General features: G+C 39.7%; 1 protein-coding gene across 2 annotated transcripts; it reads right to left on the bottom strand.

The window, feature by feature from the left end:
- Nucleotides 1-193: 193 nt before the first annotated feature.
- On the bottom strand, nucleotides 194-17261 carry FH (fumarate hydratase). Of its 2 annotated transcripts, none has more exons than XM_037380406.1 (10): nucleotides 17067-17261; nucleotides 11774-11908; nucleotides 10897-11007; nucleotides 8214-8390; nucleotides 7078-7260; nucleotides 6004-6169; nucleotides 4015-4218; nucleotides 2714-2841; nucleotides 953-1106; nucleotides 194-402 (listed from the first exon to the last, which is right to left on the bottom strand). In XM_037380406.1, exons 1-10 carry the CDS (start codon nucleotides 17181-17183, stop codon nucleotides 260-262), a joined length of 1518 nt encoding a protein of 505 aa, XP_037236303.1. In that variant the 5' UTR covers nucleotides 17184-17261; the 3' UTR covers nucleotides 194-259. The 2 variants fall into 2 exon arrangements, with proteins under 2 accessions (XP_037236303.1, XP_037236304.1); XM_037380407.1 differs by lacking the exon at nucleotides 17067-17261 and adding an exon at nucleotides 13446-13773 and having other exon boundaries at nucleotides 196-402.
- Nucleotides 17262-17481: the final 220 nt, after the last annotated feature.

Genomic DNA, 17481 nt, shown 5'->3' with positions numbered 1-17481 from the left:
CGGGGCGGGCAGCACCCGTCCGGAACTGCTGTCGCCTCCTAAAAAAATACCTTTCAAGTTATATCTGCACTGACATTCTGTTGTGTGGTTTTTTTTTTTAATAAAAAAATATATCTCTGTAGAACCTTCCCCACCAGATCAGTTCATCTGATGTGTTAAAAAAGCAATACCATGAAAACCTGTGAAACAAAAGCATAAGCTGTTTGTTTTATTTTATTTATTTTTTATGTTAAGAATGCTTTTATTTTTTTTACCGAAGTTACTGAGGACCCAACATATCTTTGGGCTTCACCCACTGATCAAACTGGTCTGATGTAAGGAATCCGAGCTTCAAAGCAGCTTCTTTTAACGTCGTCCCTTCTTTGTGCGCCGTTTTGGCAATCTTGGCTGCTTTATCGTACCCTGTAACAAAATAAGCAAACGAGAGCCATTTGCAGTTTCAGACGGTTTCTCAGAGGTGAGGAAAAAATGGGACACTTTGCCTTTGGAGAATTAATTTGCTAGATACTGCTGTAACCACTTAACTCAGTTTGCAGTAAATGTGCACAAAGTATTTACACCAACTCCCAATTATGTTATTCTGGTCTTCATGGATTTAGATCAAAGTTTTATATGACCTTCTCCTTTAAAAATAGAATCTCATGTTACAGTCTTTCACTTTTCATTATTATTGGCAGTCAAATCAGGATGACAGGTACACAAATTCGCCCCATCTCCTTTTTTCTACTCCAGTCAGCATTACTTTTATAATGCACCGGTATGGCCATGGCAAGGAGGACACATCTTTTTCAACAGCAAAGGCAGTTATTTATGTTAAAGTAAATTAACTTTTGGCCTGAGCCATGACTTGGTTTCCTAAACACTGTGACAACATGAATAATGTATGCAAAACAACATTAGCACAAAATATTTTGGTATACTGTTTTGAGAAATTTCTGAGCCTTAAACCTACCTATATGCGGGTTCAGTGCTGTTACCAACATCAGCGATTCACTCATTAGTTTGTTAATCCTGTCTGTATTGGCTTGGATTCCAACCACACAGTTGTCAGTGAAAGAAACACAAACATCTCCAAGAAGTCTTGCAGAGTTTAAAACGTTTTTAATCTAACAAAAAAAAGAAACGAAATACCAACTACTACATTCAGATATTAATAGCTGCACAGTCTGGCACCGTTGTTCATAACCAGTGCACCCCCTGCAATATCCACTTCTTTAACAGTGTATTTGCAGAAATTACAGAAAATTTGCAGAAAAGGAGTACAGTAAATAGTACACCCTCCTCCTTTTGCAAGGTAAGCTCAGCCACTCCTATTTAATGGAATTTGTGAGAAGCATTCAACAGCAGAACTCTTGCATAAAGACAACCAAAGTATGCATAATAATTTTGTTGTAATAATTCACAAATAACCAAGTAAAAAATACATGGAGGCATCTGATTCATTGTCATTTTCCCCCTCAGGTACCAATCAAGAGAAGACATCTAAAAATATAAAATACAATAATGTCTGGCATTAGTCATGTACTTCGACAATCCATAACATGCCACTCTCTTATTTGGAGAGGTGTCTGTTTCTATCAAATTTATCTTCTGCTAGGTACATCGCCTGGCTGTTCAATAGGATTACTGGGGGTTTTCCCCTCTTCAAAACTTTTTCTTCTTAGAAGAAATATGTTCAAATCCACAGGAAAAATACATTACCAAAGCAGACACAGTAAGGAAGAGACAAACACAGATTTTATTGTAAAATTTCAGTGTTCGTTCAGTCATTTCTAACTAGCATAATAAAAAGCAGTATCAGTCAGTATAGGCTGTGCAGAAAAACAGCATATTACATGCTGCTTCCTTTGTGCTTCTTATTTCTAACAAGACAACAAAAACTCAAAAACTTTCCTTTAATTTCTATTAGTATTAGGATCTTTTCTGCGAGTCACCTCAATTCTTCTTAAACTATCATTCCTGCCCTAACCTCTATGCTATTCCTTCAACATCTTACACACGGTTCTCCATCTTCTGATTTGATGCTGTTGTTAATATTCTTTTCCTCTTTTTTTCCTTCTTGGTTTTATGGGGAAAAATAAAAAGTAGACAGCCCAAAGAAGAAAATGAGAATTACGACTTGGTGTCAAACATCCAAATTTCAGTACAAGGTGATTTATAACACTCCATTTGACTTTTTTGATTAAATAGACAGAAGCAGCTGTATCTATCTCGGTGTATCCTGCTCACACTGTCAAAGGGAGCTAAAATTTAAAAAACTGAAGTCTATGACTAATCATTTGCAATTTTGCATGACTCACTTGCCAAAAGCATGCAAACCTTTGGTATTCAGCAGTAACAGAAATTAGTAACAGATAGCTGCTAAAGAAAAAAAATATCTTATTTTTAGCTAAAATGCCAAATTTGCTTTGACATTGACAATATTTTGCCTCAGTTGTTCCTCTCTCCCTGCTTCCTTAGACTGATGATAAGCATACACCGTTAAGATAAAAGCTTTTCTACATAAGATAGTTTCACGTAAAAAAGATTGCCATTTCCCTGTCAAAATAACAAGCACTTAACATACAAAAGAATAAAATTAGTTCTTACAATTTATTAGCTTCTCTAGTGCTTGTATTGAGCAAATATTCACTGAGTATTCTTCCAATGAGTTAACTGATTGTACAAACAACAATCTAAAAAGTCCTAAATATTCAAAACTTTATGAACTTACCATCATGGGTTTAAATACATTCAGTTCAAAATGTCCATTGCTACCTCCTACAGTAACCGCAACATGGTTTCCCATAACTTGGGCTGCCACCATGGTTACAGCTTCACACTGGGTAGGGTTCACTTTCCCTGGTTGCAGAAGGAAGGGAAAAAGGTTACCGAAGAAGGAAGAGGAAGGAAAAAAAAAATCCACACCACCCCAAACCCAAAAAACACCAACCAAAAATCACTAATTTCATCTACCAAATTATATCCAACAGAAGATGTTTTGTAGGAGGTAACATGTCTTACCTGCATCTGTGCAACACAAAAAAAATAATTTTCATAAATGATATTGACTGTACTAGTCCAGTAATTCAGCTAGGATTTTTAAAACAGCTATGGCTGCTTCAGCAATCTACCAAGCCTTTGAGAGCTGGATCAAATGTGCGTGAGCCAAACAGCTGTTAATTACCACTGTTTTTAATAGTCAGGAGATTATAACCTGTCTTTACTCATGCAAGTAGGCATTTCTGGTAAATCATTACCAAATCTAGTAGTACTTTTAAAAAGTTGACCAAATTTGTTAAGATTTACTTGTAATAAAATTAGTACACTATGCTTACTTTGCTAGGGAAAAAAAGGTATTAGAAAGGAAGTTTCATGGTTAATTTCATTCCTAGAAATAATCCTATTAACATTAATTATCTGCTTTTTTTAAAGCCATATGCTCACGGCCTGTTTCTTTTACAATTTATCATACAGGAAGAACATGCCTAGAATATTTTTGGATGTACACCATTAATATATACATAAATTTTTAGGAGAGAGGCAAGGAATATTACTAATATTATTCCTTCCTTTCGTATCCTCCCATACAATAGCAATAGGATCATTGCAGAAGGGAAAATGTGAGTACGTAACACTAACCATGCTAGGAAGTAAAGACAGAAGTCAATTTACATCATGATATTGCTACAATGTCATAGATTAGATCATTTACAGCTTGTTTCAGAAAAGCCTTTACCTAAAAATTTTAGAGGTCTTGCAATTCTAAAAGAAAGTTTTGAGAAGTATACTTCATTAATAAGTCATACATTTACAGATTCTACTCTCCCCCACATTATTTGCCAACACAGCTGTACAAGAAAGTATTTTTATGGCCACCAAGTTTGGCAAAAAGTGGCAGAACATAAAAACTGACAGAAGTGTTGAATCATGGACTTACTGACATTTGTGGTGGTGTTTGGCAAGTATCTGTTAAGAATTAGCGGTCTGAAACAAAAGAAACAGGCAATTTCTTGCTGTATGTTTTCTCTGTACCTGGCATGATGCTGCTTCCTGGTTCATTTTCAGGCAGAATGAGTTCTCCTAGTCCAGACCGTGGCCCAGAACCCAGGAAACGAATATCATTAGCTATTTTCATCAGGCTACATGCCACTGTGTTCATAGCTCCACTGAGTTCAACTAGAGCATCATGAGCAGCAAGAGCTTCAAACTTATTTGGAGCAGTGACAAAAGGCAAACCTACAGGGAGGTGGGTGAAATATTAAACCAGTGAGGCACTTCCTTGCAGACATAAAACAGACAATCAAACACATAATTAGCTCAATAAAAAAACCCCAACACCTAGTAATATGAAGATCCCCTCTCTTCTCTAGACCTTTTCTCACAAATGTATTTCTTAAACAGATTAAATTCAAGACACAATAGAAGTCACTAAAACACAGAAGAAACATGAAATTTGAGCATTTACCCATAACAAAGGTACACATTTCAAGCTTTCATACTGTGTTGCATACTAATTACTGCTTTTGCACCACAATATTTCGTGAATGTCAATGATCTCCTACAGCTTAGCCCAAACTTACGTATTTCTTACATTAAATTGTTAAGATTCCTTAGATTATCAATTGCTGTGATGCCTTCTTTCAGTTATGAAAATAGAGGGTTTTGCAGTACAGTGCAGACATTAGGAGAAATAAAAAGTAATCACGATGGAATTAGCTAATTAAAGAAGAAAAGATGCAGCCACATTGTTATCAGCACTGGGAGAGAACCGCAAACCAGACAGAACATCTGAAAGCTGATTCAGAGTTAGGAGGATGCTTGAAACTGCTGCCAACACCAAGGGCACAGGAGCAATGGAAGTAACAGCTCTGTTTACATTAATTAAATGCCTGAGATTTAAGGCTAGGGTCCGTAATGAAAAAACTTTTCTTCAGAGCTTTGCCCTAAAAGAAAACTCTCAGCAGTATGTTATTAGTGGTAAAGGACATGACTAAGGACCAAATGTGAGCTGAACTTCTGCCCTGCAAAACTACTGGTCTGAGTTTACATTACCAGTTCAAAGAGCAGCATAACCACCATTATTCCTTGTGTTTTCCAGTTCCCACCAAATACCAAATCCTACCCAGTTTGCATGGGCTTCTGAATTGCATAGCTGCTTTCTCAGATGCAGAGTTCATTCCAAACTTCCCCTATAAGAACATGTGGAACTTCCAAGAGCCTGCCCTACTTGTTTTAAATTTGTACAACCTGTCCATATAGTACACCTAACAAGCATTAAGATGGGAGAGCTCCCTGACACCACCGATGGCTTCTTCAAGCACCAAAACAAGCCCTGTACTGCTTCTCAGCAGTTGTTTATGACAAGTTACTTCTTCCCTCTCTGGGTACAAGAAAGTCTTGACCCTCTACAAGGCAGTGAATAACAGATGCAATAAAACAAAAATACTGTTGATAAGCAGTTTCAGATTTTACAGCAAATTTGACAGATGTACACATTTATTTGAGGGTATTTTAAAACCTGATACTGTGACACAGAAGATCTGGTTTACAGATCCAAAAACTCAATGGCTCTGTAAATTAAGCTTTAGGATCTATAATGACAGCACCAAAAAAATCAGACAGCTAACTTTTACTCCTTCACATGAAAAAACACTTTGGGGGGGGTGTTTTTCCTTCTTTTGTGCCAGGTTAGTGATTAAGAGCCAGAGGAGCAAAGATCAAGACAGAAGCATTACAGCTGAGCTAATAACAGAAGCCTGAAACTGTATCCGTCTCCAATAAGCCTTGCTCAGAAAAACATGGTAATTGCAGTCACTTTCAATGCACTGAGTATAATTATAAAAATACATTACATTAGAAGTATAAGGCATGTAACATACAGCATTAACAGAAAATTTCATGTTAAAATATAAATACAATCTGAGCTTATGACAAGTATGGAAACTGAAAGATTTAGTTTTAATTTGACTGTATGTTACATATACTGCTTTATTGATAACTCATTTCAATATCATTCCTCACCTGTCAGCTCTGCCACTTTAGCAGCAACTTTCTCAGCAAAGCCAATTCTTGTGTTCAATCCCGTACCAACTGCAGTCCCACCAGCTGCCAGCTGATACACTCTTGGCATGGTTGACTCAATCCTAGCCACGCCATATTTAATTTGTTGCACATAGCCACTAAATTCCTTTGAAAGAAAGGAGAGGGGGAAGCAACAACAACGATCAAGAACAAACATTTACATTTTTAACAAGATTAGACTAATTTCTTTAAAATCATGAAGGCATTGAACTTCACCCAGATGCTAAAACATAGCATGTTCTCATTAAGAGGGAAAGTTTACATATATTAGAAGACTGCTCTCACACCAGAAACAATTACACATAAAACCAATCTGCATACATAAAAATGTATACACGACCCATCCTTCTCTTGCCTTTTATCTCAGTTGTGTACTTAAGTAAGATCTGAATCCACGGTAAATCACCTCTCGGACTAAACTAATGTTCTCAAGGTACAAACAGAGAAATGGATCTTGGGCTTTGTTACCTTACTTCTAGTCACTAAAAAACCCCACCCGTACATTCTTGGAAAAAATCCACAAACCTTACATGGATTTTTATCAATTCAGTTTATGATAACAAAGATTTGCTATCTTTGTAATACATATATATATATAAAAATAAGTCACGTATCAAAGATTTTCATTCCAAATAGTAGGTTTATGTGTTGGCAAAACCTTGTTCATATAAGTTTACAGATTACAAACTATCTTCTTCCTTGCAATGTCAGTGTAACAGAAATACCATGTTGTGTTATTTGGTAATGGAAGAAAATTTAAAAATTATTTATATCTTACTACTGTTATAAGTATAACACATATGAAAAAAATCAAGAAAATCTGTGATGCAGTTATTAGAGTACAGCATCCAACGAACTCCAATAAAGATGAAAATACTCAGACTGAGAATTAGCTAATTTCCTATAATTTCTCTTAAACAATCAACTTAATGTAGGTGTCCTCAAATTTATCTGGGTTTCCTCCTATGCATTTACAAGAATTTTCCAAACAAATGCATAATTTGGGGTTTTTACCTGTCCAAGCGTAAGTGGAACAGCATCTTGTGTATGAGTGCGTCCTATTTTTATGATTTGGGAAAACTCTTTGGATTTTCCTTCAAGAGCATTCTGTAGCTTCTTTAGTCCAGGTAACAATACCTCATTAACCTCCTGGGCAGCAGCAATATGCATTGCTGTTGGGAAAGTGTCATTTGAACTCTGTGAAGGAAATTCAAGAAATGTATTTACAAGCTTTTCTCACCATTATTGTTGTAAGATGTATGTGTACAGGTTTATTCTCTTTACTTTACAAACAAGAAGAAACTAAACTAAGAGTAAGCAATTTAGGAGTGTTCCACAAGTCAATCTGCAGAAATAACCAAATCTTTCAAATTCCAGTCCAGCACCTTATTAATAAAATCAACTTTTAATGATTATGCCCACAGAAAGCTAAATTGAGTAGATTGTTCAAAACAACATTGGGACAAAAAAAACCCAGAAAAAGAATCACTGTAGTAGTTATGAGAGAAGAGGAACAAATGGATGAATGGTTTTAAAGGAATTGTAGGTGACTAGAACATCTATTACATGTTGCTTTGATAATGTTAAACTCATAGCTCACAGGATATTGAGTAGGCACAAAAGACCAGGAAGTGATATAAGCAAGTCAGTAGCTTAAAACTTCAGCTAATCTGAAGTATCAAGAGTGAAATACACTAAAAATGTCTACCATGGTCCCTGGGAAGAAGAAGGAAAAAAAAAAAAAGTTATTTCATTTACTAATTACAGGACTTCAGCCATTTTTATCATTCTTTCTATGTGCTTTATACAACTATTATGGAGATTAACAGTCACAAGTACCCAACTTTGAGAAACTGGATCCATATTTAACTTCTTTCAAGACTAGAAGTGGTTGTCACAAGGCACCTCTGGCCACTACATTATGTGTGAATTTATCTGTCATGAGTGAGTTCAAAGTTTTTAATCTAAAACGTCATACTGTCACTGACAAACATTTTAAAGTTCATTTAAACTGAAAAACTTGGAAAATTGTTGACAAAGCTGTACACAAAACTTCTTTTTTAAAAATCTATAAATAACAAGAGAATTCAAAATTGACAATTAAAAAAAAGCTTTTGACATTAAAAGAAGTATAATACAAGTATAAGGACCTGGCTTTTGTTAACATGATCATTTGGATGTACTGGGGTTTTGCTCCCCAGTTTACCCCCCATTATCTCAATGGCTCTGTTGCTGATGACTTCATTGACATTCATATTGGTTTGAGTTCCAGACCCAGTCTGCCACACCACCAATGGAAAGTGATCATTTAATTTTCCTTCAGCTACCTATAATGGAAAAAGAGAGAAAAGTTGTTCTACTGGAACAAAAAAAGTTAAAAAGCATAAACCTGGGAATTTTCTAGCTATAACTGAAATAATGTTCTCCATTATATTTGTAAATCTACATGTAGCAATTGTGAATTGATACCAGAATAATTAAGTGTGATGTAATACCAGATACTAAAGGAGCAAAAAACTTGTGCCATGCTTTCTGAAGATGCTGAGTGCTGAAACAGAGAAACAGATAATTTGATTTCATGTTCTACAGTCACAGAAAGAAAAGCTTTTTAAAAGTTCATTTAGCTTACAACTTCTCTTTCCCAAACAATGCAGATAATTTTTTTAAGTCCAAAAACATCGTCCCCTTCCCAATCTTTAAAGAAATCTGGATTCTAATCCTCCTGGAACTAGAAGTAGTACATGCTGGTTCTCCATTCCGGAGTTATTTGCTCAGGTTAGTTCGGTCTCTCAGGCAAGGGAAATTACTTAAGTAGTTTCTCAATCAGAGCATGTAACGTGCTTCAGGGTACTGATTCAGTGTTGTGCCTCCTTAAGACCATCCTCTGAGTGTCAGAAATCAGTTTTCAGATGGTGCTTACCTGTTTACAAATTTCTCATCATCATAGGTGCACTGCTTTCTCCTAGGAAATCAAGCTCAACAGCTGCGCAGTTTCATCATGAACACTGATCACAGCTACACAACCATTTGAATTAGAGGCATTCAGAAATCTAGAAGATGTGCTTTTGCCAAAGATCATCTGTCATGCACACACAGTAATTATTTGTATAACTGGACTCTGAAATTTCTTCAGAAATAAATTTCATACAGGGAAGTTCCAGACCTCTTACACCTACAGACATTAGATTTTGCATCAATAAAATGAGCCAGCAGATGGATGCTGGTATCAAACACCTTCTTCCTGTAAGGCATGCTTTCCCTAGTACTGCCCTGGACCTACATGGCTGTAAATTGAGAGGTACCTAAAAGAGACTCATGACTGTCTTTACTGTACCTCAACTGTAACTGAAAATGTTGCACATATAAACAAGTGAGAGAACCACATGGACGTAAAAAGATTCCTATGTATTGACTTGCTGATTACCCATGGGAACAAGGTCCTGATCGGCCAAAGATGGCTATACCAACTGACATCTTCAGTAGGTAGGCTGTAACAACTACCATCTCAAATCAAAACGGAACAGGTACACTCTCCTGTTCAATCTCCATTTTTTGGAGGCTGTTGAACCTGATAAGCATTTAGAGATTTTTCTAAATGTGTGTTTGTGATAGTATCAACATCTGTGCTGAGAATTATCACCCCTGTACATAGTAGCTTCAGAAAAGTTGAAAATGCAAAGCAATGGACCTGTTGTCAGAACTCTAAGGCTAGATAACTATCTCCAGATTATCAGGACACATTAATCCTCCTGGAATCATGCTTTTCAGGAAAGGATCTTATGCATTTCCCATCTTATACAGGGGCAAAGTTCCCATCTCCAAGAGTAACTTGATTTATCACTGTATCTCTTTCTTTTTCAGTTCTATTATTTTGGAGGTAAGGGAAAGGGTATCACTGCAGGAGTGTTTTTAAAACACAACAAAGCAGCCCCGAACAACTTTCAGAACTCATGAATCTGTAAGTAGCCTTTAGCTACCAAAACTTCTGATCCACCTTTAACTAGAAGAACCCTAGAAACCACAAAAACAGCCTGGACTATTCTGGAGTTCTCCAAAGCTCTTGAGTCTTGGGGCTTACGGTGCTACAGCTGATAGAAAGAGGATAAGGCTTCTGCAAGTACTTAAATATTTTAAGCTAGTCAAACAAGCGAGCTCTGTAAAACAATGCTTCTAAATAAATGTATCTGTTGCTTTACAGAAAGCAACACACCTGGTATTACCATACCTCCACAACTCTGCACTTGGGTGGCACTTATATCCTGAGAAAGAGGAGATGCCTCTGTTTGTCACATCATGTCCTCTTTAGCTATAAAAGTGATACTTAAAAAGCACAGATTTATTAATAAACTTAAGTCTGAAGAAGGAATAGACTAGTAACAGAGACACTATTGAGACTGCAGGTGGTTCTCACATTTCTAAGATCCAATTGCTTAACAAAAACAAAAAAGCTTTCCTTGGCATGTCAGACCACGTTAGCGGAATGAAACTAGATTCTATTCCTCTCCTGTTTTTTTTTTTTATACTGTTCGTCTGATAAGAGTCAACACTGTGCAAGTAATGAGCAGTCGTAATAGATGGGGGAAATTATCTTTATACCGTAAGTATCAAAAAGCATTTAATCAGTCATTTCCATTTCTATAAATGTCAGAATTAAAATAGTAAAACATTAAGTAAATGATACCTCAACATGAAACACAAAATTTACTAACACTAAATGCCTTCCTCTAACAATTTGAGAAATCCAAGAGGTCTTCCCCTAGCCTTCAAATCTTCCGTGAAAAGCTTAACAAAAATACAATGACAGATCTAGTATTGTGAACAGTTTGTTCCTACCTCATTTGCCGCCTTTATAATAGCATTAGCAATCTTTGGGTCAAGACCGTAATCTTGATTTACTTCAGCAGCGGCTCTCTTCAGGATGCCAAAAGCCCTTATAACTTGAACCTGAGACACAAGAGTAAGTTTAAACATGTTTTTTTTTTCCCCAAAAGGACATTTCAGGAACTTATAGTGAAGGTCTAGCTCTAAACCAAACTCCTTCTGGACTTAAATCCAGCAGTAGTCCTCAACCAAACCAAAGAGCCATCAGGTCACATGACCTATGCTTCTATTAACAGTAACATTTATCCAAGCAGTCCAGATACCAGTACACAGCTTAAGTCCAGGTATGCTTTGCATATCAAAAAAGATTACATGCATTAAAATGAACAGAAAAGGAGAACTGATTTAATTTCTAAAATAACCTTTTCAAGGGCAAACTGACCTGATGTTTCAACACATGGAAGTCCAGTATATGACAAAGCACATGCACACTAATGCTGTATGGAAAAATTACACATGAAAAAGTAACTTCATATCAACTCATGCTACACTAAACATCTTCAGTAACAAGCTATATAACACTACAGCAAACAAATCATTCCATTCAGTTTGTTTTCAGAAAAATTAGAGAAAAGATTTCTGTTAATCCTGGTTATCAAAAAAATTAAGCAACGCAATAGCATAATTATTCAAAAGCAACATTCAATTTATTTAAATGCAACAAAAAATATTTCTACCACAGAACAGTTATCTTGCCATGGAATTTCTAATTTTAATTAAAATTCAAAGTTGCTCATATTCCCAGCAAAAGTCTAAGAAGAAGGTATTCACTATCACAACCCAAATGTAACTTAAAGAAAAGAAATCAACATAGATTTGAATTACTTACTGGCATCCTTTCTGAAACACCTCCAATCTTGAAGTTCATTGTAGATCTTACAGTCTGGGCACCATAATATTTGTCACTTGGGACCTTCAGTTCACCAAAGGTATCATATTCTATCCTAAAAGCCTCTTGAGTGGACTGTGGCAAAGGAAAAACAAAAACATTTCAAACACTGGCAAACAGCACATCCTTTTTGAAAGCAGGTACAGGTAAGAAAAAGCGTTCAAGGGTGAAAAACACAAAACAAAGACACTTAGCTAGTCATAGGTATTCTTCTAATTGTATTTTCAAAGTTAAGACATTTTTCTAGTTTGAGCACCTGTCTCAGTAAAAGTCACAACTACTAACATTGTGTAATCTAGCAGACCCACTGCTGACAGGCAGCACTGCAAGACTTAAGACTTCGGGTAGCATCCACCCGTCAACATACACGTAACACAATCCCTATTTGAAATCCACACTGCCCATTAGACTTAAGAAATATACTGAAAGGGAGGAACTGACTAATTCAGTAACAAGTTACTGACAATCACCTTCTTAAGCCTAACAATCCAGTAACACAGTTGTCCTAGATGTGCAACACAAAGAAACTGCATCTAGGTATTTTTTGTGCAATATTTATGTAAGGCAATATTTCTGTATCAGGTATAACCTGCATTGGTATATACATGAATTATTATCTAACACAGCAAGAGGTAAATTAATTTTCATTGACATACACCAACTAAAAAGTAATTTTTTACTTTTTGTTGAAACAATTAATTCATTTGTGATGATGTGATCACATTCAGATGCAGCTCTACAAAGATTACCAGGCTGGACAGGAAAGAGCAGTTTACTCTTCCTCTCCCCAGGCCTTGGTCAGTAAAGTCCCACATTTCTGTGAGGAAGGTGTTCATCCTTCCCGAGAACAGACTACCTTCTTGCAAAGTGTTCAGGAAGGGAAATAAGTATTTTTTTAAATCTTAATCATAGATAAAACAATCCCAACTCCATAGGTAGGGTATATACATATACCTAACCATGACCCTCAAGGGTGAGTCCTTGGGAAAGCTCTATCACAGCATCAAGTCACAGTTGCAGTGCAGAGAAAGAAAATCAGATGTTAAGAACTATGAGAAAAAGCAGAGGATACAGAAAGAAACATTGTTGTGCCACCATCACTCATTTATACTCTGAAGTCTTTGTGCAGATTTGGTTCTTCCATCTCCAAAAAGTGGAAATAGTTCAAAGAAAGGCAATAAAGTTGATGAAAGGCAGGGAACAGAACTTTCTTAAAACAACTGACTTTTCTGTTCAGAAAAGAGACATCTTGAGGATTGAAGGAAAACTGAGGTCAATAAAAGCATTGGTAGAATGGTGATGGGCATTAGCTGCTCACTGTCTCTTCCAATACAAGAAAGGGAGCCGTAACATTAGGCTAGTAAGAACCAGGTTCAAAGCAAGGAAAGGGAAGCAGCTCTTCACACAAGTAGCAGACAGACAAAACTCCTTGCCAGCTGAGGCTATGGATGCAAGAACTCCGCACAAGTTTAGGGAAGATAAATACTCAGAAGAAAGATATAAATTGGGTCATTATACAGACAAACCCCAGACTCAGGAAATGCCCTGATGTGAAAGTGAAGACTGGGTCAGAACACGAGGAAAGCATTGTATACATTTGCACAGTTCTTACTGTTCCCTAGGTGTCCACTTCTGAAGTCAGTCTGTACCCCTCTTTTCTTGGTCTGTTTTACTTGCTCCTTGCTTGGTGGGTCTCAGTCTTCTTGGACAGAAGCACATCTGGGTATTGGTCAGAGCACCCTGTCCAGCAGCACTGACTTTGCAGCAGCCTACCCAGGCCCGCATCACCACGCACAACAAGCTGCAGGCAGTAGCAATGCAGGGGGGTGTATCAGCCTTTTTACTGTCCTAAGCAGCGTTCCAACCAGATGGAGATGATCTGCCATCAGGTACTCCAACAGTCACATACCAGAGGCACCAGACACTTGCTTGGAGCACTCTTGCAGGGCAGGTGGTGCACGTGACCCAAAAGAAACTGCGACCAAGCCCACAAACAGTAAAGGTTAGCTCTAGAATTGCCGTCTTGTTCCCCACACCTTGTGTTTCAGCTCATGCTCTCCCAGATGCTGACCCCAGAAGAATACAAAGCTTAGTGTGGACCAGTATGCCATTCCCATGTTCTTTAATCCTCTTTATCCTATTTTAGTCACTTAGCATTCATTTACATGCTAACAAGAAACAGAACACAGTCGATACTTCTTTAGTATCTCACTACCAAAAATTTTTAATAGGGATGCTTGTGGGTCTTACTGTACACATGCATAAACGAATATTCCAACAGCAGGGACCACTAACACACGGTCTCCAAAATCCCTACTTTTGATATTTGCACACCTTGTGTAAGCAGACAATGTCAGGCTTTCCCTAGAGCTGAATAAGCAGAACCAATTTGGCTCCAAGCCCTGCTCTTGATGTCATCAGTGGTTCAATCACCGAAAGTATCCATACTCAAACAAGATATAATAGTTAAACTACCTGCAACCTTTTAGACAAAAAAGCTAGCAGCTGCACCATTGATTCCTCAAACTTATGTAATTCCGTCAACAATGATGAAACAAAGATAAAAAGGATCAGCCATTCCTATGTTCTTATAACCTCCTCGTACAAGTACCTTTTAACAACGAAATCCCGTTATTAAAAAAATTACTTCCCTAGCCAGTTCTATGTTATACACATTCACAAACTCCAAGGAAGTTAACAGGGTAAGGTACTTTAAGCTGAATGTCATTTGCTGATTAATAAAGTAACAGGTGACATTAGGTAAAATAGAAAAGTGGTATTTTTCATACACACTAAAGTAACTAAACTTCAGCATTACCTTCAGACTAACATAGCAGCCTGCAGAAATCACTGTCTGAAATTTTATGTTAAAAGCCTGCTTCCCTCACTCCTTAGAATTCACCCTCTTGACTGGCTTTATGAGCTGAAGGTCCCAGTTCCCGTATCTGAAGCAGTTTCCGTAGTCACTCCCTGACCTAGGGAACCTGCTGTAAAATGGTGCAATGGCAGCACACTGGTGAGAGCCCTCTCTTCCCCCACCACTGCGCCGCAGGGGAACCCAGGAGACCCAGCAACCCTGCCACAAGCCAAGGCAAACTCCTATGACTACTTAATCTCTGTCAAAGCTACAGCAAGTCTCAGCTCAGAACTACTCTTCCTCACCTTTACAAAACAAGCATTTTTTATTTTTTTTTTAAGAGCCCCGACAAGGTGTGCTCTGCCCTCCAAAATCACAAGTTGCCATACAGCAAAGCTTACACAGTTAAGCAAATATTACTGCACTTTTGCCTTGTCGCAGGGAACTAATCAGCTAGAAACGATTGCACCATAGATTGCACTGGAGATACTCAGATGGCAGAGCTGCAGCAGTAACGCTTCCTGTGGAAAATTACATTCTGATTTATAGATGCAGCAATTCTGGATATTTCAGTGCAAAAGAATCATCATTTCTAGCATGTCAAAACCAACCTTTCAAGGCCAGCAGAAAACAGAATTTGTGCTCAACTGCTCTCCTTAAGTAGATGAAGAATGTTTCCATCTTTAAATGTCATTTCTCCTCTGGAATAGTCACAAATTCTGAAATTTACTCTTTAGAAACCAAAATCAAGTATTTTAAAACATTCAGCTGAATAAGGACCATTGCGACCACAACTGCATTTAAAACATCTTGTGCAATTTAGCGCCAAGCTAAGGCAACAGAATAGTCACACCGCAGGACAGCACGTACGTTTGGTTGTGTCTACACAAAATATTCCGAAACAACTCTTGCTGCCGAAAAATCTCTACAAACATAAAAATGTGGTGGGTTTTTTTGTTTATTTTCAGATTTAAATACCAGTTGGTATATTTTTTGGTGTTCCTATTGGAAATAAAAACATACAAAGTTTTCCTGTAAGAATTCAACAGCTGCTCGAGTTCCAAATTCACTTGAGGGACATTTTGCTCTAACTACTGCCGTTATTTAAACCCAAGCAATAAATAATACATGTTTACAGGACAGGTCATATTTCTAACCGGCAAAGATCAAACCACATGTTCCTTGTAAGATTGCAGCCTTTCATAAGTACTAGATCTTCAACGAGTAAATGAAGGACATGATCTAAACAGAAAAATAAAAAATGGAACCATGTGACAGGCCAATAGTTTGAGTTAGTCTGCTCTGAGGTTTTTTTATATATCTTTTTATATATAGTTTTCTTATACCAGTATACGTTTCATTCACCATGCAGCTCATTTGCTCATTGGGAAGCTTGTTCTTTTAAATGCCATTTTCTACACCTTAATCAACATCACAGATTGGAAATTAACGTTCTAGTCGAAATTTATTAACTAATTTAATAAACCAATTAATTAATAAAAACCTAAACACCCCACTTATTCTTCTGACAGTCTAAGTTACCTCTTTGCTTTAGGGACTAAACTTACAGAGATGCACCTGAGCCTCAGGTGTCCGCGTGCCACCCTAGCTGCTGTACTGAGATTTGAAGTTCCGCAGCCGGATTTACACTTTTGTGTCTACATTGAACCAGGTGCAGTAAACCAGCCCCAGTCGCCTTTCGGCCCGGCAGTGGCCTGACCGTACCTGCCCCGTAACTGGGGATCCCTGCTCGAGGCCTCGGGCAGGCTCGGCTGAAAGCGCCCGTTTTCAGGCAGCCCCACCGCGACGCTTTCCCCGAGCAGCCCGTGTGTGGAAGGACACGGCCTTTTCTCACTTGCACCTCCACAGCTCCCAGAACAGGCCAGAAATCCCTGCGGAAGAAGCCGCTGCACGCCGCCGCTCTGCCGCCGCGGGCCCTGCCGCACCGCCCGGCCCGCCGACAGCCAGGACGGCTCACGGCACGGACCTGCCCCGGGCAGCGCACCCGAACGGCTGCGCGCCGCACGGACCGGCCCCCCGGGGTAACTCCCGCCTCGGGGCTGGCGAGCCGGGCCCCGGCACGGCGCCGGACGCGGACGGGCCCCGCAGGCCCCCCCGGCGGAAGAGGGACGAGCCTGGCAGGGCGCGGCGGCAACATCTTCCCCGCCGGATTGAAGCCCCGCTGCCGGGACCGGCCTTGCCGCCGTTCCCTCGGGCGGCGCGCGCGCCCGCTCCCCCCTCCCGGGCGGCGACGGGCGACGGGGCCGCCGGAGGGTCGCGCGCGCCGGCGGGCGCCGGGGGAGGAGTCACGGCGGCGGGGGCCGCCAGCGGCAGTTAGAGGTCACCGCGCCCCCGCCCCCCCCGGCCCGTGCTCACCATGGCGGCGCGCGGCGGCGGGGCCCAGCGGGCGGCGGCGGCGCGCGGGGGCGGCGGGCGCGCGAGGAGGCCGGCGGAGCAGCCGAGGCGGCGGCAGGCGCGGAGTGAGCGGTGCATGGTGACGGCGGCGGGGAGCAGCGCCGGGGGCCGGCCGCGGGGAGGGGAGAGCCGGCGGGACCGCCCCGGACCAGCGTCGAGGTGGCAGAGGCACCCGCCGTCGCAGAGGCTGCGCCCGGCGCTGCTGCGGGGCGGGGCCTGCCAGGCCCAGGGGGCGGGGCCTGCGCAGCGGGACGCCCTTCCCGCGCCCGCCTGAGGAGAACCGGCGCCTCTGCGCGAACGGCTGCGGGGAAGGCACGGAAACGGCTGCTGCCAGGCAAGGGAAAGATGGTGTTAGCTTATTACTGTACTCTTTTTA

This window comes from Falco rusticolus, chromosome 3 (genome assembly GCF_015220075.1).
Source record: "Falco rusticolus isolate bFalRus1 chromosome 3, bFalRus1.pri, whole genome shotgun sequence".
Classification (NCBI taxonomy): Eukaryota; Metazoa; Chordata; class Aves; order Falconiformes; family Falconidae; genus Falco; species Falco rusticolus.
Note: the sequence above shows the minus strand (reverse complement) of the source record. Positions and strands in the feature narration are given on the sequence as shown.